This window comes from Narcine bancroftii, chromosome 14 (genome assembly GCF_036971445.1).
Source record: "Narcine bancroftii isolate sNarBan1 chromosome 14, sNarBan1.hap1, whole genome shotgun sequence".
Taxonomy (NCBI): Eukaryota; Metazoa; Chordata; class Chondrichthyes; order Torpediniformes; family Narcinidae; genus Narcine; species Narcine bancroftii.
Window position 1 is genome coordinate 9,530,287 of NC_091482.1, and position 23,305 is coordinate 9,553,591.

General features: G+C 38.4%; 1 protein-coding gene across 11 annotated transcripts in view; it reads left to right on the forward strand.

Moving 5' to 3' along the window:
* Nucleotides 1-23,305, forward strand: part of LOC138749191 (spermatogenesis-associated protein 22) — a 204,905-nt gene that overhangs the window by 106,842 nt on the left and 74,758 nt on the right. For 9 of the 11 annotated variants that reach the window (XM_069910264.1, XM_069910265.1, XM_069910266.1 and 6 more), the window contains 2 exons: nucleotides 9,412-9,509; nucleotides 16,097-16,737. In XM_069910264.1, coding sequence (XP_069766365.1) covers nucleotides 9,412-9,509; nucleotides 16,097-16,288 — 290 coding nt within the window. In that variant the 3' untranslated portion in view covers nucleotides 16,289-16,737. Of the gene's footprint in view, nucleotides 1-9,411; nucleotides 9,510-16,096; nucleotides 16,738-23,305 lie in introns of those variants that run through there. The other 2 variants (XM_069910271.1, XM_069910273.1) reach the window with 1 other exon arrangement.

Genomic DNA, 23,305 nt, shown 5'->3' on the forward strand with positions numbered 1-23,305 from the left:
ATCTTAAATTTAGCATTGATGTGTAGGTTATTGTTGAGTAAGTAATGTTTTGTGGCACTATTCATGACACTTTGTATCAATTTGTGGTTGATTGAGACTAGACTCGGCTAATAATCTGTTTTTGATTTGTCTGGCCTTTATAAGGACAGGATGCCTAAAAATTACTGACTAGTATAAGTGTACTCAAACACTTTCGTTGGAGATACAGCTGGGTCTGGCTCGTGAGTCTTAAACTCTAAAATTAGGATGTTGCCTTGCCCCCAAACTTTTGTGAGAATGCCTGATCAATGAGCTGACCAAAATTGGCAATGAAATAGAAGTGCAAGAATATGGGATGAAGAAAATGTGGGTTCAGAAACTCTGCTTGGGTGTAAAATGCAACCCAGAATAGTAAGTAGCTATTAATCCAAGAAATTATACCTTGATAAACATTGTTCAGAATTCATACTCACTCTAAAAAAATACTCATTTTCTTAAATGTGCGAGTTGTGTTAATCCAAATTGGAGAAAGACCAAAGATGAGGTGAAAGAGTGTAAAATGATTAAGAAATATCAAATGTGTACATATGCTATTAAATTTTTGTGCCTAATGGAGAAGTTGCCCATACTTCATTAGTATTTAATTAGGTTTATTCTCATCAATAACTTCAGTTTTGCATAATGAAGACAGATGAATGGAATTAAGTAAAATGGTAATTGCTTTATTAAGCTTTACTAATTACAAAACATTTGAAAAAGAGGAATTGTACTCATCAGAGAACTGCTAAATTAAAATTTAACGTAGATATTTTCCAAGTGCATGAAAGCTTTGAGATTGCTATTGTTTCACAAGTTTACAGATGGTTGCAATTTTTTTAAGCAAGAACAAAGCAGAGAATCGGATTTGATGTGACTCTTTGTTAAACTATTATCCATGGCAGAAGATAGCTGATCTTCTTAGGCGGTCCTAGTGGTGGAGATGACTTGCTTCCACTTCATTTCTGTGAATCCTCAGGTGGCTAATGAGGTCAAAGTGGAACCTGCAGGCTTTTTCTCATGTGGAGTGATAGGTGCTTGATAGGGTGTTTAAATGAGGTTTCTTATCTTTACAATGGGCCCCGGTGTTTCAGTAAAGAAAGAATTTTAACTTCATCCATAGTTTCTTCTCCATTTTGAACATTCAGGCGCTGGGGTGACATGAATGTTATTTTAAGAAAGCTTTGAGAACATCTTTGAGACTTTTTCTCTCTTTCCATGGGAAACCCAGAAACTGTGTCTGTGAAACAAGAAAGACTGCAGATGCTGTGATTGTAGTTGATACACAAATTGCTAGAGAAACTCGGCAGATTCCGCAGCGTCCAATAGGAGGCAAAGAAACCAACTAGGGCTCAGGTCCAAACCTGAGCTGCTGCTATCCCCACCCCGACTTCTCCATCTGTTTCCCTACACATCCCACAAATCATATACCTAATGTTTCAGGCCCAAGTCCATATTGATTTCTTTGCCCCTTATGCTGAGTTTCTCTAGCTCTCTGCAGGAGCTGCTGTAACAGCAGTATTGCCGATGGTGCAGATCCCAGAGACCGAGACAGTGCTGCTCTAAAGGGTTCAACCGTCCAGTCAAAATGCTGTCTGCCTGGTACGGGCTTTAAACTGCCTGTTAAAGAAGCCCACGGTGTTTTATTTTTAAATCCCGTAACCTGGGTCTATGTCTGTACTCGGCGGCAGCTGTGAAGGGTTGCAGACTTTGGGAAAGCAACAGACTGACACAGGCTACTAGAAACGGGGAGAATATTCCACCCCCCCCACCCCCCGTTGAGGAGAAGCAGAAGAGACGACCCTACAGGATAGTATTCATGGTGGCAGGAAGGCGATCAATTGCTGAGGGACCCACAGGCTGCAGGAGACTTGCAAATGAAGGACCCCACAGGTTGCGGGATGCTGAAGACTGGCTCATGGGAACCAGATATCAGAGTCAGGATTCGACAGGGTGCTGAGGGCAAGAAGGACTCCTGATGGGCTTCAGGCACTGAAGGCTTCCTGATCATGTTGGAGGTTTGGATCTGGAGCTTGGGTTGCCAAAGAATCGAACAGAAGTCTGTGGACGCAGATGCTGCAGAAGCGGATACTCAGCGACTCTGAAAGGACTCTCTTTTTCTTCTTCCCTTGCTCTGTAAGGGACACCATCAGTACTAATCATGACTCATTGCTTGTGGTAGGCAGAAGGCAATTTCATGTAATATTACTTGTTCTGCACTATAACATGACAATAAAAGAATCATGAATCTTGACTATTTTGTATTAACATTACAAATGTCTGCAGAATTAAAAGCACATAAAGCTGTTGGCATTTACCAGTCTAAGCAGCAGCAGTGGGAAGAGAAATAGTCACCTTCAAGTTTGTTTATTGTCCAGTGAAAAGGTTCATTCTTATGCGTCCCAGAAAATTAACCCATGAGTAGAGCAAATAACATACAGTGCAGAGATACAGAGAGAGAGAGATCGATCAGTTACAATGGAGCAAGGGCAACATTATTTTGCAAAAGTGTAGTTCAGTCAGGAGTCTGAAATAAATTGTCCTTGAATCTGGTGATGTGAATTTCACACTTTTGAATCTTCTTCCCAGCAGGAAAATGTGATGGTGTGATGAGTCCTTTTATATGTTTGCTGCCTTTTCAAAACAGTGGGAAGTGTAGATGTCAACATTATAGGTGGAGTACCTTCCATCAGCACTTGAAAGTAAGAAAGGAAATGTGCTATGTTGCAGGGATGGAAATTGCGGAGGGAATGGAAGGAAAGATTGTGTTAGAAGAAGAGAAATGAATCAAAGTGAAACTGCAGTATCCATGGAGTGTTCAGAAAGGGCTTTCTGAAAATTAAACAAAGTTAAATTTAACATAAAGTAATGTATAATGGAGAATTTTATGGAGATGTTATTGGTGATATCCCCTGATGCTTTGCAGTGCCTGTGATAGGCTGTCCAAGTCTCAAACTTAAAGGAGGCATGGATTATCCTTAAATACTACACCATCAGTTTGGAGCCAACCCATTGATGGCAAAAGCACTGAAGATGGGTGAATTTTGAATATTAAAGCTGTCCACATTGGCAAGTGGAACTTTTATTTTGCATATGTTAGTGCGAAGCTCGTCCTCTCATACTTCAGCAAGGGAATCGAGGGTAGCTCTGAACAAATAAGCAAGTGTCAACTGCTTGCTGCCACTCAGTGACTGAAATTAGTGTGATCTTGGCTCTGGGATAGAAGTGATGTGAGTTGAACAACTCCACATTTATCTTGTAGATGAGCTTCACTCTGAGATGAAGTGAGATCCCTGCACTGAGGTTAGGTCTGTTCCAGAGAGGTGAGATAGGCTGAGACTTTTTTCCCTTGAGCAAATCATTCAGGACATAGATAAAGTAAATGGTCAGTGTTTTCCCCAAGATATGATAGTCTAGAACTGGAAGCCAAGGTTTAAGGCAAGAAGGGAAAGATTTAAAAGGGAACTCAAACTGAGGGTGTGGGTATGTGGAATGAGCTGCTCGAGGAAATGGTAAAGGTGGTTACAATATCTTTGTTAAAAGTACATTTAGACAATAATGTGATTCAGAAAGGCCTAGAGGAATATGATCTAAACACCAGTAAATGGAATTATTTAGACAGCTTAGTCCACATGAAAAAGTTGGGCTCAAGGGCATGTTTCTGTGCTGTCAAGCTATAACTTGATGCACTCACTATATTGGGTACCATTTGCACTCGAAGAAATCTCTTGGTGATTGAGAGACCATTTTGTGCACAATTTGGTTACCACATTTACAAGAACATCTAACAATAGCAACAAGTCATTACAATAAAATCCTTGTTATTCAGAATTCAAGCAACTGGTAAAAAAAATTTGTGGAAAATAAATAGGTAAAAGATGCCAAAGTTTAAAATTGGCACCCCTAGCGGTCAGTTCGACAACCACGCAACATGCAATCTCAAGCAACCGGAAAATGCATTTGTCCAGTATCTGCCAAACTCCATAGGTACCAGATACTGGGGTTTTACTGCAGTAGGCTATGAAATATTTGAGTATGTGTCAGGAGCTAAATGACTTCAGATTTGTTCCCTATGATTTGCATCTGAAGCAGCTTTGAAAGGAGTATACCTGTAATGATGTTCCTCAGAGTAAATGCAGTGTAAGCTGTGACAAATCATTGATCTGGTGGTGATTTTACTTGTAAGGATCCTCTTGGAAGTATTTTTTGCGATGTTGCTGGAGATGGCGAGGATTTGGTGGTTCAGGATCTAAATCAGAGGATGGAGACTGTTGATGCCAAAGGGGATTGGAGTTATGGGATTATGAAGTTTGGATATGTCATGTCAGCAGATCAATTGGTGGGCAGCTAGTGGGCCAGGAGTTATGACTTTCAGAAAATGGATGGGCTCACCCCAGAGATGAAATTATCTATATTGAAGGAAACCCTATCCAAGATGACTTCCAATGCTATCCAAGGAACTGCTCAGAAAGATTTCCCTTCAGTCACACAAAAGCAGGTTATGCAGTTTGACTATGATTTGTTTATTTTTCCCCTGAATGGACAACTTAGCCCATTGAGAAGCAATTTAAAAATAAACTACAGAAGTGGTATCCAGCTGTGTGATTCATGCCGTTGAATAACATTGCAAATATTAGAAACCTCTGAGTGTTGGCACATCAGATGCAAGAAGATCCTAAAATGAAAATCATGGATCATACACATTAGACAAATTAATAATCCACAATAATATTTACAATTTTTTGTTGAAATTAGATTGTGGTACCAAAACAAGAGGTGGTGCAACCCAATTTTCAGTATACACTGAAATCTCGTTAGAACACGATTCATTAATCCATGGAATCGCTTATAGCGCAGGTGTCTGTGGATCCCAAACTTTCCAAATAAGTTGATTAAAATTCATTTAAATTGTTAGTTATAGAGAGCAGATCCTTCAAAAACTGGTAATATTTGGGTTTGATTATCCATGGGCACTCTGACATATGCATCTGTTCCGTGACTTGGCTGTAATGCGGTATGAAATCTTGGACCCCAACTACTGCGTTCTAATGAGGTTTTACTGTATATCCCCTTTTGACCAGAAATATCACCTAGAAAAAATGTAATGTTACCCATTCAGTTTATGGTTAATTATTAACAAGACCAAATTCTTTATTTCTTATATTACTTAGAAGGATGATCTCTGGGTTTTTTGGTATATTGCTTTTTGTGATTTTATTTAATATCTGGTTTAGATCTTCCCCAAATTTTTTCACTTTCTCACATGTCCAGATTGCATGTATTGTTGTACCCGTTTCCTTTTTACAGTGAAAACATCTGTCTGATACTGTTGGGTCCCATTTATTTAACTTTTGGGGTGTGATGTATAGCCTGTGTAACCAATTATATTGTATCATGCGTAACCTCGTGTTTATTGTATTTTTCATAGTTCTGGAGCATAGCTTTTCCCATGTTTCATTCTTTATCTTCATGTTTAGATCTTGTTCCCATTTTTGTTTAGGTTTACAGTTTGTTTCCTCGTTCTCCTTTTCTTGCAGTTTGATGTACATGTTTGTTATAAATTTTTAAATTATCATTGTGTCTGTAATCACATATTCAAAATTGCTTCCTTCTGGTAACCTCAGACTGTTTCCCAATTTGTCCTTCAAGTAGGTTTTCAGTTGGTGGTATGCAAACCTTGTATCGTGAGTTATATTATATATGTCCTTCATTTGTTCAAAAGATAATAATTTATTTCCCGAAAAACAATTTTCTATTATTTTGATCCCTTTTCTCTCCCATTCTCTGAAGGAAAGGTTATTTATTGTGAAAGGGATTAGTTGATTTTGTGTCAATATTAATTTTGGTAGTTGATAATTTGTTTTATTCCTAGCTGTAGCAAAAAAAATGTATTATGTCAACCTGGAAATTAGAAGACAACTTGAGAATACAACAATGGTATATAGAAATGAATAAATGTATTCCATTAGAAAAAATAACATATAATTTAAGAAATAACATCACAATATTCGAACAAATATGGGAACCATACATGAAATACAATAGAGAAATCCTACCATGCACCTCCACCACCTAAAATGACAGAAGGAGAAGACGACGAAATGAACTGACTCAGTAAAATTTCTTGTTTATTTTTGTTGAGTGACAACAGTGTTTAACGGGTTTAATGAACTTTGAATAAATGGGAAGGGGGAGAGGGAGGGAGAGAGGGAAGGGAGGGGAAAAGGGGAGAAAATGACACTATATATTCAAGAGAAAAATGCCTGTATGTATTTTGGTCAGTATGGTTTATAGTGTGAAAAATAAAAAAAATAATTATTAACAAGAGAGGTCATTAATGTCAACAGAGCACCAATTTGGAGCTGCTTGTGGAAAATATTTTCTATTCTAAAGGTCTTAGTCCAAATAACCATCTGGAAGCAAATCTCCTACTTCCATCAGTCCAAGGCAGAAGACTTTCAAAGATGCCTATAATAAAGGTTTAATACTTCCTACCTTTGGCTGGAGCACAACCCGTGGAGGTGAAGGTCACTATTAGCTTGAAGTACTCAATCCTTTGGTTCATCCAGCTCTCATCGGCTGATATGGCTGCATATTGCAATTTAAAACACATTGCTTTCATAATTACAGAGGCTTACCTCTTCAGGAACAATGGCTAACTTTCTCTGATTCTAAGGCATCAATTTGTCAAGAATGTTGTATCTTTATAAGTTTATGAATTCAAAGATGGCACACATTTGTACCCAAAGATTCCAAACATGATCCGAGGGCACTTTATAAACAGAAAAAACTTGAGGGTAGCATGTGTTTGAGAAATAGAAGAAAGCTATGGAAGACAAACTTTTTGTTCCCCCCCCCCCATCCCCACTTTACACATTAGGTTGCAGTGTGCACAATATACAAAATACATTGCAGTTACTCTCCTGGGCTTCTCCGACAGTACCTCCCAAATCTACAAACACTTGCATGGTGTTGCAAAAACTTACCGGTTGCTTTCCAAATCACATCATCTCTGTCTCCTTCATTGTCGCTTGGTTGAAGTACTGGAACTCCATCTGCAATATGAGAATACTTTCTCTAGAAGGAATGCTGCAGTTTATAGACGTAGCTCAACACTACCACCCAAGAGGAAAAGCGGGATTGGGGTGAGGGCTTGCTGGTTTTGTTAATGACACTTCTATCCCAATGAACAAAAGTTTTTGTGTGTGCTCCAAAGGGTGTGCTAAGACTTACTCTATCATGTGAGAACTAACTGCAAAATCTGCTTTGGAAAATGGTGGATCTTATGGTCAAATCATTTACCTTTTGTTTTCCCATGGTGAACAATTAGATTTCCCTAATGAATAGCTGTTTCCTTGCTTTTTTTTGGAATATTTAAACATTTTTCCATACATGTAGAAATCAAAATTAATATTATTATACAAGTTCCAAAAAAAAATCCAAGTTGAGGTTACATACATGATGGTATTTACCCCTACCCCAAACCACCCCTCCACCTCCCAACCCCGCCTCAAAAATAATTAACATAAGATATGAAGTACACCTCTGATTATCCAAAATCCTCCGTTATCCGAAATGTTAAGAAATTTTGGGGTAAACGAGGATATCCGAAACAAATCAGAAACCCTTGTTTATCTGAATTTTTTTCTGAGTCGAACTGACAGGGTGGCAGCGGGAACCTCGGGGGTCCTAGCATGAGTGGGCCTCGGTGGAGAGGTGTTGGTGATCTGCATGGCCATCATTTTTAGGTTAGAATTAAACATTATTTTAATGCTTAAAAAATCCTAAACTTGTTTGTTGTTTAAACACTGTTACAAGTGATTTGCAGTTGCTACTGGGCTGTTTTTTTAAAAAAATGACCAGTTCTCTGAAATTTTTTAAAATCTGAAATGGTCACAACCATTTCAGATAATCAGAGTTGTTACAAAAAGAAAAGAAGGAAAGAATTTTTTTCGGATTGCACGGAAAGATGTCGTCTATCACAGATATATAAGAATTCTTCATTACAATTCAGAGGAGAATCTTGCAGGTCTAGATGCATAGAGAAGAAATTATTACAAATTAAATCCTAATATTTGGACATACGGGTACCAAATTTGCAAATACATAGTGTATTTGTTTCTCAGGCTCTATGTAAATTTTTCCAAAGGGATACAGCTTTGAATTTCTGCATGCTATCTTGACATACCTAAAGATGTATCAGATTTCCAAGTAACTGCAGTACATTTCCTTGCCACTGCCAGTGCTAATTTAACAAACTCGAATTGGTATGTTGATAATTTTAATTTAGGTGTAAATAATTTATGTTTTATAACCTTCAATGTTTCCTAATAAAAATAAATTGAACTTTGCGGGAAACAGCTGCTGTAACTTGTTCCAAAAAAATTTGTCTATCTGCCCAAAAGGGCTTGACATTAGGACAAGACCAAGTAGAATGCAAGAAAGTTCCTACATTGTCACCACACTTAAAACATTGATCCGATAAATCCAATTTCATCGATTCAGTTTCTGTGGCGTAAGACACAACTGATGCAAAAAATTATTTTGGACTAATCTATATCTTACCTTAATAGCATTAAGTCATACAATCCCTACATAAGTCTGCCCATACTTTCTCATCAATTACAATATTCAGATCCGTTTCCCACCTCTGTCTGGACTTACAAATTCCTCATTTAGGATATCCGACTTGCAACAGAGAATATATCGTAAAAGTAAACTTTTTAACAATTCTGCTTCTAACAAGAAGTTCTACTTCAGTACAACTAGGCAACAACATATTTGGTCCTAACTTATCTCTCAAATATGCTCTTATTTGAAAATAGCAGAAAAGGATATTATGAGTTATACCATATTTATTTCTCAGTTGCTCAAATGACATTAATTGACTGCCTTCATAACAATTTTCAACCTTTATATCCCCTTACGAAACTAAATATTCAAAAATTGGTTATTCTTTGAAAAAGATATAAGGGGATTTTGAAATGAACCCATGGCTTCCCTCACCTCTAATTTGGTAAAAGGAGCATTTAATTCAGTTTGCTCTTCCAAACTTAATCTAGGTAACATTATCTGCAATAAATAACTATCTCTTTTCTTTTCATCTTTTAAAGATTCTGAACTATATAATTTCAAATAACATTTAAAAAAATGTTTTATTTATTTGTTTTCCTGTTTTTAATGCACTTCATTCATTCAAACAACGGTAATTTGAATCAATATTTATCTCCTGTTTCATGGATTGTAAATACATTCCATTTTAATTTATATGTTTCCTTCAAATGAACATTTTAAACATATACAATTAAAATCAATTTTGTAAGAAGTAAAACCAATTATTCATAAATTCAAACAAAGTAACTCATCTAGCATCTTAATAATTCTTTCTGTTTGTAGCTACTTTAGATTCTGCAGTCATATCTGGAGAATACAGTGCTAAAAACTTTCTTCTGAGAGATAGAAAAGAGTCAGTTCCATGTGTGTTCTATGAAACAGTAAGTACACCACCCAATAATGTTGAAGAAAATGGGAAAGTGGAATCTGTTCCAGTTGCACCCAATTGTTTTTCCCCCCAAATTGGTACAGCTCAAACACCAAGAACCACAAAAAGGCACAGAATAGTACAGTATTATCTGATTATCTGAAATCGGATTCTCCAAAATTTTTCGCTGCTGAACTGACTGGGGACCTCAGGCTCCCAGCAGTGGTAGCAGTGGACCTTGGGCTCCTGGGTTGGAGTGGGACCCTCGGTGGGGAAATATCAGTGATCAGGGGTCGCCAGCATTTTTTTTGGGGTGAGAATTAGACATTATTTTAACACTTAAAAGCCGTACCTTGTTGTTTAAACTCTTGCAAGTGATTTGCTGTTGCTACTGGGTTTTTTTTTAAAAAAGGACCAGTTCCTCGAAAAAACTGTTTATCCAAAATGGGCCATGTCCTGACCATTTTGGATAATCAAAATTGTACTGTATCGCTGATTGTATATGAAATATTGGTAATTCAGTTAAAATGACCAGGGAATGGGAAAGACACAGATTAGTTTGAGACCTTTTCCAAATGGAAATCCAAGCAGGATATTTGAAAGAAGAACATCTAAGAAATGGAAAATGTAATGAAGAACTTGGAGACAAAAGGAGGGTATCTGGAAGCCTAATTAAAAAAAAAGCAACAGGAAAGAAAACTAAGATGTGTTGCTATAGAATGTTTACAAATGAAAAAATGCAAGCTTAATTTATCTAATGGGTTTGGTTTATAAATGTCCTAAGGTGCTCCAAAGAAGCATTCTTAGACGATTTGTGAACATAGCTACTTTGGAATACTGTATTGTTGGTTGGCTTTTGCAAGAAATTTTAAGAAAATTGTTTGAGGAGGAAGAGTGGTAGAAAGGAAGGAAAAATGGATGTGTTCAATGGAGAGTTGATAAAATCTTGTCAAACCCAAAACAGCCAAGCTTCAGACTAAACAAATATATCCCTTTTGGATCAGTAAATATCTTAAAAATAAGATTAAGAGAAAAATACTCTGAGTTGAAACTGCTTAACATTTTACGAATGAGGCAAAAAGAGACTGAAAAATAACAGCAGACAAGACTAAACTATGGATGATTGCATAATCAAAAATTAATTAAAAAACACTTCTTCCATGTGTACACATGGAAAATATGAGCAGCAAACTTTAACCAAGCAGAGTGGGATGCTTGACGTTAATTGGATTCCGAACAAGTAAATCCTAACAAATAGAAAATAGATGACAAAGTTCTGAAAGATGTAGGAAAAGATTTGTGGAACAATGGACATTTTTCTGAGGGAAACTGGGCATTGAGAGGAGCAAAAGAATAAAAACAGGCCAAAAGGTTGGCCCTGAATGTCCAACAAATGGTGAACTGACTGCCCTATTGACTTGCATTGTAAGGAAAAATCTACCCTTTGTGAATTTGTCAGTGCTACCTTCTTGAGTGAAACCATTTGCAGAAGAAACAACTGAAATACTTCACAACTGCCTGTAAAGAACAGAGGTTGAATGTCTGAAGGCACAATGGTATAGAGCCATGAAAATAATCTCCAAAGTGAGGGATGTATATGATGAATTCAATCTGGAGAAACTAGGGAATCTGCTAATTAACCACTGGAGAGTTGAACATAAAATATTGTTAAGAATAAAGAAAAAAAAAAGTTCACACTTTAAACAGCAGGATTTGGAAACAAAATAGAGATAGGTACTTTTCAGACAGCCAGACAGACAATAAGTTATCCTCACACCCAGTGATCAATTTTAAGTAATGTAATGACACACCAAGACACAAGAGAAAATTGTCCGTGAACTACTCTTTGCAGATGATGCCGCTTTAGTTGCCCATTCAGAGCCAGCTCTTCAGCGCTTGACGTCCTGCTTTGCGGAAACTGCCAAAATGTTTGGCCTGGAAGTCAGCCTGAAGAAAACTGAGGTCCTCCATCAGCCAGCTCCCCACCATGACTACCAGCCCCCCCACATCTCCATCGGGCACACAAAACTCAAAACGGTCAACCAGTTTACCTATCTCGGCTGCACCATTTCATCAGATGCAAGGATCGACAATGAGATAGACAACAGACTCGCCAAGGCAAATAGCGCCTTTGGAAGACTACACAAAAGAGTCTGGAAAAACAACCAACTGAAAAACCTCACAAAGATAAGCGTATACAGAGCCGTTGTCATACCCACACTCCTGTCCGGCTCCGAATCATGGGTCCTCTACCGGCACCACCTACGGCTCCTAGAACGCTTCCACCAGCGTTGTCTCCGCTCCATCCTCAACATCCATTGGAGCGCTTTCATCCCTAACGTCGAAGTACTCGAGATGGCAGAGGTCGACAGCATCGAGTCCACGCTGCTGAAGATCCAGCTGCGCTGGGTGGGTCACGTCTCCAGAATGGAGGACCATCGCCTTCCCAAGATCGTGTTATATGGCGAGCTCTCCACTGGCCACCGTGACAGAGGTGCACCAAAGAAAAGGTACAAGGACTGCCTAAAGAAATCTCTTGGTGCCTGCCACATTGACCACCGCCAGTGGGCTGATAACGCCTCAAACCGTGCATCTTGGCGCCTCACAGTTTGGCGGGCAGCAACCTCCTTTGAAGAAGACCGCAGAGCCCACCTCACTGACAAAAGGCAAAGGAGGAAAAACCCAACACCCAACCCCAACCAACCAATTTTCCCTTGCAACCGCTGCAATCGTGTCTGCCTGTCCCGCATCGGACTTGTCAGCCACAAACGAGCCTGCAGCTGACGTGGACTTTTTACCCCCTCCATAAATCTTCGTCCGCGAAGCCAAGCCAAAGAATGAAGGAAAATAACTACTCAATTTTTTTTAAAATAACCAAATGATATAAATGGATGTGGAATTTTAGTAGTTCTGAAGTAGATTAATGAAATAATCACCTTCCTCCATAAATTTCTTGCAAATTTAAATAGAGGGAGCAGTTCTGTGAATAAAGTATTCATGTCATTTCTGAACTCGTCACTAGGTGGAGCAATTGACTAGGAAAACTCATTTTTCTTTCAATACAAATGGATCCTTTGTATTTTAAGATATTAGGACATGTTTATCTTCTACAATTCCTTTGATTTACCTATTTATGATGAATCTTGTTTTCTTCGATGTGGGGAATAATGATGATGGGCCATGTCATATTTTGGTCAATTCCATTATTAGCCGCTCATTTTTATTGTGTGCAAGATTTAGAGTAAAACTTTTGCAACAAGTTTGCAGTGGACACTTCCTACCTTGATGGAACATTTCAAAGTTATGTCGTGTTTAATTTTGATCACTTCACTGGCACCAACAACTAATACTTGGTGTCTATTTGTATATAAAATGACTAAACAAATTGCCATTTGGTCAGGATGGAATTTGGTCATTTGTTGCTTTTGCATCCTTTGGCTTGAGGTTTATCCTTAATCTATCTCCATCAGTGTTCCTATCAAGAGAGTTGATTTATCAAGAATGTAATTGAGCAAAAACCCATTTGTTAAAACTATTAATAACTTTATTTAGGCTAATAAAAGGGTTAATTTAATTTGAGCTGCACTTAAAGTAGCAGCATATCAAATGATATTGTGCAAAACTTACACACCTCTATTAATTTGATTAAAAATATCAGGTAACGTTGCTCACCTGATAGCCGGTAGAGGTAACACAATAATATTTCAGAGAAAAAAAGTTTTTACACAACCGACAACCTTTACTAAATTTATAGCAGATTATTATAACTTTGTTCTGCAGACCTGATGCTTGTAATGCAGTTTCTTTTCACTAGACTTTAATTGCATTTCATTCGTAGAGAATGTATAAAGGGATATTTTCTTATCTTAAAAATATCTGTGGCACAAAACTTGTCAAAGCTATTTTACGAAAAGAGGAAATGATGTTAAAAATGAGGAGTAACTGACTTGGCATTAATAGTTGCTGAACATGAAAAATATTGGAAAGAATGAAGTGTAATATATTCAATGCTTTTATTCTTTATGATATTTTAATGAGTATTTAATCCAATGCCTTCATTAAAGTACTATAAACAAAACGCTGACATTCACTAATAGTTTCATTAATATATATTTTACACATTTACAAGGATCATATTTTTTCACAAATCTTTTCATTTATCAATAATTAAAGTTCTGTTTTTCCGACACTGCTTACAATGGTAAATTAAGATGTTGCTATTCAATTTACTACGTCATCAATCACAGTGCAGTTATGAACTCTGAGCATTATGTGATTCTGTTCAAAGAATTTCTGAAATGCACTCCTGACTCAGTTGAAATCTTAAATTTATATAATCATTATCAGTTGACTGGTCATAATAATAAAAATTATATCAACAGAGTTGTTCTTCAGTTCCTTATTTTAAAGAATAGGAAAAGCAGGATAAAATCATAATGTTTATTAACATAATGAATTCTAGCATTTCTGCAAAAGCTTTAGTTCGTTTATATTTATTGTAATCAATTAAAATATCTCAGGAGAATGCTTTTCTCCTATTTGGCATGCCAGTTTAGAAAAAAAAGCCAATCATACCTGATAAATGGTTTTTCTAAACTTCAGTGGAATTGCAGTAATTGGCTTTGATATTGTCAACACATGTCTGCCACTTGCAATCACTGCACTCCCAGATACACCTGATCTGAGGACAAAGGGTGAGAAGCTTTATCAAGAAGCAAGTCGTTGATCCTGCAAGGTCATAAACTACACAATGGAAATTTCCAATTCCTGAAATTTCTTGACAGCTGTTACTGCAGGTAACTTTGCCTCAAGCTTTACCAGCTGTCATCAGAATATTTAAATGTTTTCTTTTGCTATTAGAAATATATAAACCATTACAATTATATAAAATATATTAAAAACTAAATTTGCTAAAATGCTTTTTAAAAATAAAAAAATTAAACTAAATAATTAAATAAAATAACTTTTCCTTTTATATTTTCTCCGCAGCATTCCATATTAAAAGTAAAAACACAGTGCGAGAGAGACTCAGTAGGTCAAACAGTACTTTATATAGCAAAGATAAAGATACATAACCAACATTTTGCGCTCAGGTCCTCCATCAAGGTGTGAAGAAAATATAGGCAGGCGCCTGAACAAAAGGGTGGTGGGGGGGTGGTGGCGGTGGGATAGGGGAGAGCACAGATCTTTATAAAGTAAGTTGCTTGACCTGCTGAGTTTCTCCAGCATTGTGTTTTTACTTCAGTCACGGTGTTGGCAGACTTTTGTGTTCAGTACTTCCTGTGCCAGGTTTAAGCTGGTAAAGAAATTACATTCTGGGCAATCCGATCCAATTCATGGGGAGCCCAGCAGTGAAGCATAATGGAAGATACAACACTGGGAGGTGATGGGTGGAACTAGGTGAGGGGGGTGGTGGAGATGATGGGCATGCAAAGCCAGTTTGGAAGAGTGTATTTTGGAGAATGACTGGTGGGTGAAACTTAGAGACACAAAGAGAAGATGTGGGGGGGGGGGGGGTTGCATATGGAAACTGGTGGGGGAGGTGAAGTAGAGACAGAGGTTAGAAAGTCATAAGTGGAAACACAAGAGACTTAAATGTTGGAAGGTGACAAGTGGAACCAGATGAAGCATGATGGACATATAGAACCAGGTAGCGAAGAGGAATGAAACCAGGTGATGGGGCATTGGGAACAAAAAGAGAAAGAAAGAAGAACAGGGAATGTGGGTTTTCAGAAATTGGAGGTCAATGTCCATATCATTGGGTTGTAGACTACCCAGGCAGAGGCTGGTGCTATTCTAATTTGTGTTTGGCCTTTCCCAAGAATGGAGATGGCTGAAGACTGACAATTTAGTGAGGGAATGAGAGAGGGAATTGAAATGGCATGGAATCTTTTCTTGGCCAGGGAAGTTGGTAGGAATGTTGCATCTTTTCAGGGTCACAGTGAGATCATCATGAATATTTTATTCCCCTGGTAACCTCCTGTTGTGATTGAGCTTGGATTAGCATGCCTATTTTAGGCATGTGAACAATTTGGTCGCCCTCATATGGAAAATGCAGAGTAATTTGGACAAATGCTGGGAATTTTGACCTGGCAGTGAACCCCAATGTTAGTTTTATTTTGCCAGTGGATTTAAATGATTTTGCTGAGACAGGTTTGGGACATCTCCATGCATGTCCATGCATGGAGGGGCCTATTGTATGCGCCTTCTCAAGCATTGAGAAAGTCTAAGTTCCAGTAGACCATGAGCACAGGGCTGGGCATGAGATCTTGTGCCTCAAGCACTTTTTCTTCTCGAATGGCTCAAGCTGCACAAGATTGTCCCCAAAATATGGGAAGCCATCTGGAGTTTAAATTATGCTTAAAACCCACATGCTGGTTTAAAATTTTCTTAACTGTGTATGGCAGCTTAATCTAAATTTTATTTAACTTCCATTTACTTTCTGCCGAATAAATTTAGTACTTCAGAGTTGTTTCTGTGTTGCTTTGGCACAGTTGCAATGAGCAATAATGTTGGTAATATTTATAGTACACCAAGCATCTCAAATTTTCCTCTATGATGGTTGATATTGCCATGTCTTGTATTTACTATTTTCAATAGGACCGTGACCTTCCAAGACTAATCAGAGGGCAGAAACACAGATGCATGGGAAATTATGACAGGAAAAGAAATCTTTTTAAATGTGTCTCTGTTAGGCCTGCTTCAACTATAGAACAGAAAACCTATGAAGAATTTGTCAGTGTAGCAGATGCTGAGATGAGACAGTCTGTTCAGGCTCTAAATGAAGCCTGAGAACTGTTTCATAATTACAAGTTTGTCTCACTGGAGATGCTAAATGTCTCAAAATGTTGTTTGGAATATAAATTTCATACTATTTTGAAATGGTTTTAAAATTGACGTTGTTGTGAATCCACTGATTTCCATAGACTCTTCAAAACTGTTTTAAAGTTAATTTTATATCCAATGAGTCATTTGTTTTTGGTGGATTTTAAATGCTTGTTTGATTCCATTACATGATTTTAAAACAAAAATGTTGGATTCCTTATTCTTAAGTGTTGTACTACTTGTGTCTTAATTTAGAAAAGCTGTTATCAGAATACTATTTTTGTTTGCCTGTACCTTTCCAAAGCATTTGTTGAAACGGTCTACTTGGAATACAGTTTCATAGATTTCATCTCATTAATTGAAAGCTAAAGTAAGTTGTTCAGAGAAGATAATAAAATTCATGCTATCATTTAAAATTTAGGATTTTATTTCTGGTTATTTATTATGTGTTATTTCATGTATTGATTTTCAAAATTAGTTCATTTCTTGTCAATGAACTTCTTTAGGCACAAATTCTTTATAAGTTCATGTTTATTTGTCCCCCGATTGTACAATGTTCTTTGGTCCTCGATATAAAACACTGCAAGCACACATACAGACAAATATGAAGTACATATATACAAATATTGAAATATATTGTTAAATAAATAGTCTGGTGTCAGTGCTGCACAATTGCTCAGCTAAAGGATGTATAAGGTGCTCCTTCCATCTGATAACCTACAAGTCACCCTTGGGCAAGGTGCAGTACCTGTTCAGCCTCCCAATCAGGGTCACGTGAAGCCATGGTTTGCAGATTCTAAAAATTGGAATTTATGGTTATAAAACTAAAAACGCTGATCAATGGCCAGGGTTATCTGTCCAGTATGGACACTGAAACGGAAGAAGACAATGGGAAACCACTATTTTTCCCCTTGTATAATCCTGAACTCAACATCGACGGCAGTCTCAGCTCAAAGATGGAGCCTTCACCGAAGGAGAACAGGGGAGGCAACAACAATGATTTGGCGGGGCAGAGATCGTGATGGATGGGGAGACACGATTCTGTTTATTTATTTAATGGGTGTTATTCTAGATGATGTGATGGTGTGGTAACATGTCCTTCAAGATCCTTTAGTCAAGGAAAGATGAATCATCATGGCAGAGCTCAAGATTAGTGACTCAGTGAGCAACCTATTTGGATTAAGGGAAGAAATGTAACGATAATTCATAATGGTTGTAAGACTTAAAATGAAGCTTTCCAAATTTCAAATTAAATTTTTTACAATCGCATTGGTGGTGGCCAAGAAGTGCACAGCAGTTACCTGGAAGTCCGACTTCTACTTGAGAATTGAACATTGGAACACGGAAATGCAGAGCTGTGTTCCCTTGGAGAAAATTACCTACAACCTAAGGAAACAATAGGGCCTGGCAGCCGTCTTTGAATTACATAGGGGTGAAGTTGTGCCTCACTGCCCTGCCCTCCCATTTCGCCCTCCATTGGTGAGGGAGTGGAGTGGGACCATCTTATTCCAGCCAGGGAAAGATACAGAAAAAGGAAGGCAGCCTTTGTGCTGGCTGCCGTTACACGACAAACCCACAAATCCCCAAATATAAATTTCATACCTTTGTTGTGAGTGTCTTGGTCATTGTATGTAAGTATAATTAGTTTGGGTGGGGGGGAGGGGATTTAAAAAAAAACATTCAAACTCCATGAGAGGACCGCAAGGAATTACCAAAAACAAAAATGTAATTCATGTGGATATCGTTGATAGACATTGATAATATTGACAATTGTTGGGGTTTATGTGGAAAAACTATAAATGAAATATTAAAAAAAAGAAATGTAACAATAATTAACGATAATGTTGGTGCAGGCCCGCAGAGACCGGGAGTGATGTCACAAGAGCACCCTCGCGGGGTCCAACTGCCATTCCCAATACCATCGGCTCTGTACAGGCTTTAAACAGCCTGTTAAAATCCCGCAACTGCAGGATCTGGGCCAAGACGGCAGTGCCTATGAACAGCAGTGGCTAAGAGGGGTTGCAGACACTGAGGGAAAAAGCAGACTGGCACCAGAAAAATGGAGAGAACACATCCTGTTTGAGAAGGAGAAGCAGAGGAGATGACAGAGACCATGATGGCAGACCAGTGAGGGGTTATAAGACTGAAGAGCAGACGGGCGACAGGTTGTTGGTGACTTGAAAAGAGGAATCAGGTCATTGAGGAAATGGAAAATATTAATCACTTGTTAGCTAAATCTCCACCCAGGATGAGGACTTCCATGCCAGATCATCAGAGATGACCTCCAACTTCAAACAACGTGGATTTTCCCTTTACCACCACCAACTCGACTCACTCACGTATCCTCCATTACCCGCACATCTGCCCTGGTCCCCTCCACCCCCACACTCAACAAGGACAGGCCTCTGTGTCAAACACATCCTGCTCTGCAATTACTGCCACTTACTACGTGATCCCACCAGTAGACACATATTCCCTGTCTTCCTTCCCAAGGGACTGCTCGCTCCGTGGCTCCCTTGTCCACTCCTCCCTCCCCACCAATTGTCTCCTTGGTTCCTGCCCTTGTGACCACAGGAGATGCTCCACTTGCACCCACACCTCCTCCCTCACCCCAAACAGTCCTTGCAAGTGAAGCAACATTTCACTTGTGAATCTGCTGGGGTCATCTACTGCATCCAGTGTTCTCGTTGTGGGCTTCTCTACATCGGAGAGACTGGGCAATTGCTTTGTTGAGCACCTCAACCCCAATGGCATGGATCTCCCAGTGGCCACCCATTTCCATCTCATTCTCTTGCAATCATGTCTGACCATGGTCTCATGCACTGCCAGACTGAGACCACCTGCAAATTGGAGGAACAATCTGATTGGGCACTCTCCAACTAGATGATGTTAATATTTGACTTCTATGGCTTTCTTTAACCCATACCCCCTTCACTTCTTCCCCCATTGCCTTTCCACAGCTATGTCTCTCTCCCTTTTCCCTGTCTCCTTTCACACAGACATGATCAATTCTCACCTATCCAATTAACACCTTTGTCTGGACTCCTCCAGCCAGCACAGTCTATATTCTGAGATTTTCTGCTTCTATCTGATTTTGCTTTTTCCTTGAAGAAGGGCTCAGGCCCAAAATGTCTTTGTCTCCTATGGACACTGAAAAGCCAGCTGAGTTCCTCCAGTATTTCGGTGTGTTTTTACTACAATCCCATCCAATGCGCATTATTGCCATTTCTACAATTCAGCTTTTAATTTGCTTTAATGTAAAATTTAGTTGCTGTTAGAACATGGCTGTGTTTTCAGTACGATTGTTGTGTATGGGAGCTAAGTATGTATTAAACATTTTGGAAATCTCTTGGATCATTGAATTATTCTACAATATAAATGGAACACACATTAAAAGTGAGACAACACTCTCAGATGTTAAACCCACATTACGGCTCAGTTTAAATTAAGCACATTTCTGGAAATGAGATGTGATTATCCGTGATTCCAAAAATGCAAGCTCAGTAACATGATTTTATGTCATCGTTTCTTCATAATTGTACAACTTGCAGGGTCTCAATGAGTGCTTCATGTTCAGTAATTAATTTCTCCAGAGAGGTACCATCAGTAATTTATTTCAAATCATTTTATGGCAAATCAGTCAAGCTTATGATGTGTTTCATTTACTTTGAGATGATTTGCTTAAAAGGTTTCCATTTTAGTGAATGTACATTATAATCTTGCAGGTTCATTGCTGTTATTTTTAACCATTTCATCTGATGTGATAGTCTGTGCCATTGCATTTCTATGGTTGAATCTTCTTAAAATATTATACAAATTAGTTTAAACTGAGAGGATTTTTAAAGTCTAAAAACCCAGTTGTAATAATAGATATTGGAGACTGGTGGATTACTGGAAAGTAGATGATGTGTGTTTTGATTGTCAAAATTATCTTTTGCTTGTGGTTCCTTTGAGTTATGAGAGTGGGTGCATTTGATTTATTTTTCTACAATCATCTGTATCCCCTGTTTTAGTAGGGACTTTGTTAATGAAGCATTGATAGGGAGAGGGGAAAAAAGTATTATTTGACAAAGCGATAGAAGTGTTGGCTCTATTCATTTTTGACCCTTTGCTGAGACAATCTGAAACTAATCCCATTGGCCAACTCTTCTGTGTATGTGGATAGAGATATAAATATATCAATAGAGACACACACAATTTTTTTTTAGACGTACAGGACGGTTACAGGCCTTTTCGGCTCACGAGCCCGCGCTGCCCAATTACTCCCAATTGACCTACATCCCCGGTACGTTTCAAAACCGGAGCGCCTGGAGAAAACCCACTCGAAACCGGAAGAAAACCCACGCAGACACAGGGAGAATGTACAAACTTCATGCAGGCAGTGCGGGATTTGAACCCAAGTCCTGATTGCTGAAGCTGTAACAGTGTTGCACTATATAGATATACAGTAGATAAATAGATATTAATCAATGAAAAGCATCAATGGTTTGCCTTGCATTATTATAACAAATGGTCCAAGCTACCTGCAACAAAACGAGTCCTCAGTCAAATAATGTTCAATTTCCATTATATTAGTGGCTACATGTAACAAATTCAGATCAAGAACATAATGTGAAATCATTCATGTACCGTGTGCTAAAGCATGTGACCATGCACCCATTTTTACTTCAATTTTCCCAATATTTGTCTCTCTCACTGAGCATTTATTTTAAGTAGATGACCTCGCTCATCATTGATTTTCCACCAGAATAAACAATCCACTCACTACCAAATATCTTCACAATATAAAAACCTTGAATAAGTTGCCCTGTATTATAATTGGAATAGTTTAAGAATCTTAAATTTCTTCGCATAAATATATTTCTCCAAGCCTGGCATTGTCTTGGCAATCCTTGACATCCATTGCCTTTAATGTTCCTTCTCCTCACTATTCGCCTAGTTTTAAGTTGGCATTAAATTGAGATCTTGTTCCCCTTGATAATTGTGTTCCCTGAGAAGAAAACTGCAGTTAAATTTCCATATATACTTATTCATAGAATAACTATGCATGCCCATAATACTTGTAAAGGATATTGGAAAAGAAATAGAAACACACATAATAGGTGCCGGTCTACTGGCCTTTTAAGCCTGCGCTGCCATTCAATAGTATGAGGATTTCAATAGCATGTCTTTATTGTATCTCCACAACCCTTCAATCTTTCAAATTCCACACAGCTCCTCCTCAAGTACATTCATGACTTGGTCTCCATCGCTTCTTGTGGCAGAGAATTCCACAGTGTTCACCACACTGAGTGAACAAACTTCTCATCTCCAGACTAATATTTTGAGACTGTGACCCCTTGTTCTCCTAGTCTCTCCAACTTTGGGAAACTGCTTACCCTGAACCAAAAATGTCCAAACCGGTCAAAGTTTTATACATTTCAACAATATATCCTTTCATTCTTGTAACCTCTAGTGTGGCCACACTAATTCCACCCAATTTCTCTTCATCCCAGGATCCAATCTGGTGAACTTTTATTGCTTTCTCTCTATAGCAAGTAACAATGGATGCCTAAGTGGTGAAATTGCATTCCTCAACTGGAGAGATTGGTGTAGAAATAGCAAGGGAGGGGATGGGGAACCTTGGGCCAGGAGGTAAGGTATACCCTTCTATAAAAAGACTCTTCTCATCGCCAGCACATTCAAGTGAACAATGCCTTAGCTGGTTCACATTTGACATAGCTGTTGTTCAGACATATAAAATACAAAAGAAGATGGTGTTGTGCCTTTACTACTTTCTTTCTGCAGATCATAGACCCCACCATGCATGACTTCCTAGCCACAGGTCCTTTCTAAGCGATTGAGCAGATCTAGAATGTCTCATGATTTATTGTTCACCAGAGCATGAAGGACATCACTTGTGCACCTGCAGTTGCGTTGACACAAATTCTCATTCTTCATTCATTTTGTTTTTTTATTTCTTGAAGTGGGGCAGCAGGATGTAGCTCACTAACTGTTGGCCAGTGAGCCTATGTCAGTAGTAGGAAAATTATAAAGGACTGGATTAATATAGATTTGGGATAAGGCCAAAATAGTATAACTTGGCTTTGTGTGGGAGCAGTCCTGTTTTACTAATTTGATTGAAGATGATTGATGAAGCCAGAGTGCTAGACATTGTCCTCCTGGATATTAGTGAGGCATCACATGTTAGGCTGGTTCAGGAGGCTTTGGGACAGGGGATAAGGAGTTTATTATCTACACTGAAATCCTTACTTGGTGAAGCCAGCACTTTGTTTAACAAAAAATGGTATGAATGAAATTAAAAAAGAGACAATAAATACAGAAGATGTGTAATGTTACAATAGCGGAGTCAACGCTTTTATGATTAGTCAGTGAAGTTTCAAGGGCTTGATAGCTGTTGGAAATAAACTGTTCTTGAGTCAAGAGATGCTGGACCTCAGCCTTCCGTCTTTTTCCTGGGAGCAGAGAGAAGAGGTTGTATCTAGAATGGCCATTTATGATGTTATCTGCCTTCTTGAGGCAGCGCCTCACATAGACCTCCTGTGATGCATTTGGCTAGGTTTGTTACATTCTGCAACCTTCTGGGTTCCTGGGCACTTGATTTATCAAACCAGGTTGTGATGCATACAGTCAATATGCACATGTAGAAGTTTGATAGAGTAATCAATGATATGTCCAATCTTCTCAGAATCTTTAGATAGTGGAGGTATTGGCGTGCCTTCTTCACAGTTGCCTCGGTATGTTGGCTGCTGGAGAGGATTGATATATGTACTCCATGGAACATGTTGGTACTAACCTTCTCCTCCTCCCACGCTTCCCCTTCCTAAAATCATCAATAACCTTCTTGATCTTGGCGACGTTGAGAGCACGATCGTTGTTCTGGCACCACCCAACCAAGTTTTAGATCTCCATTCTGTATTCTGACATCATTTCCAGTTATTCAGCCAACATAAGTGGAAACATCAACAAATTTATGGATTGTGT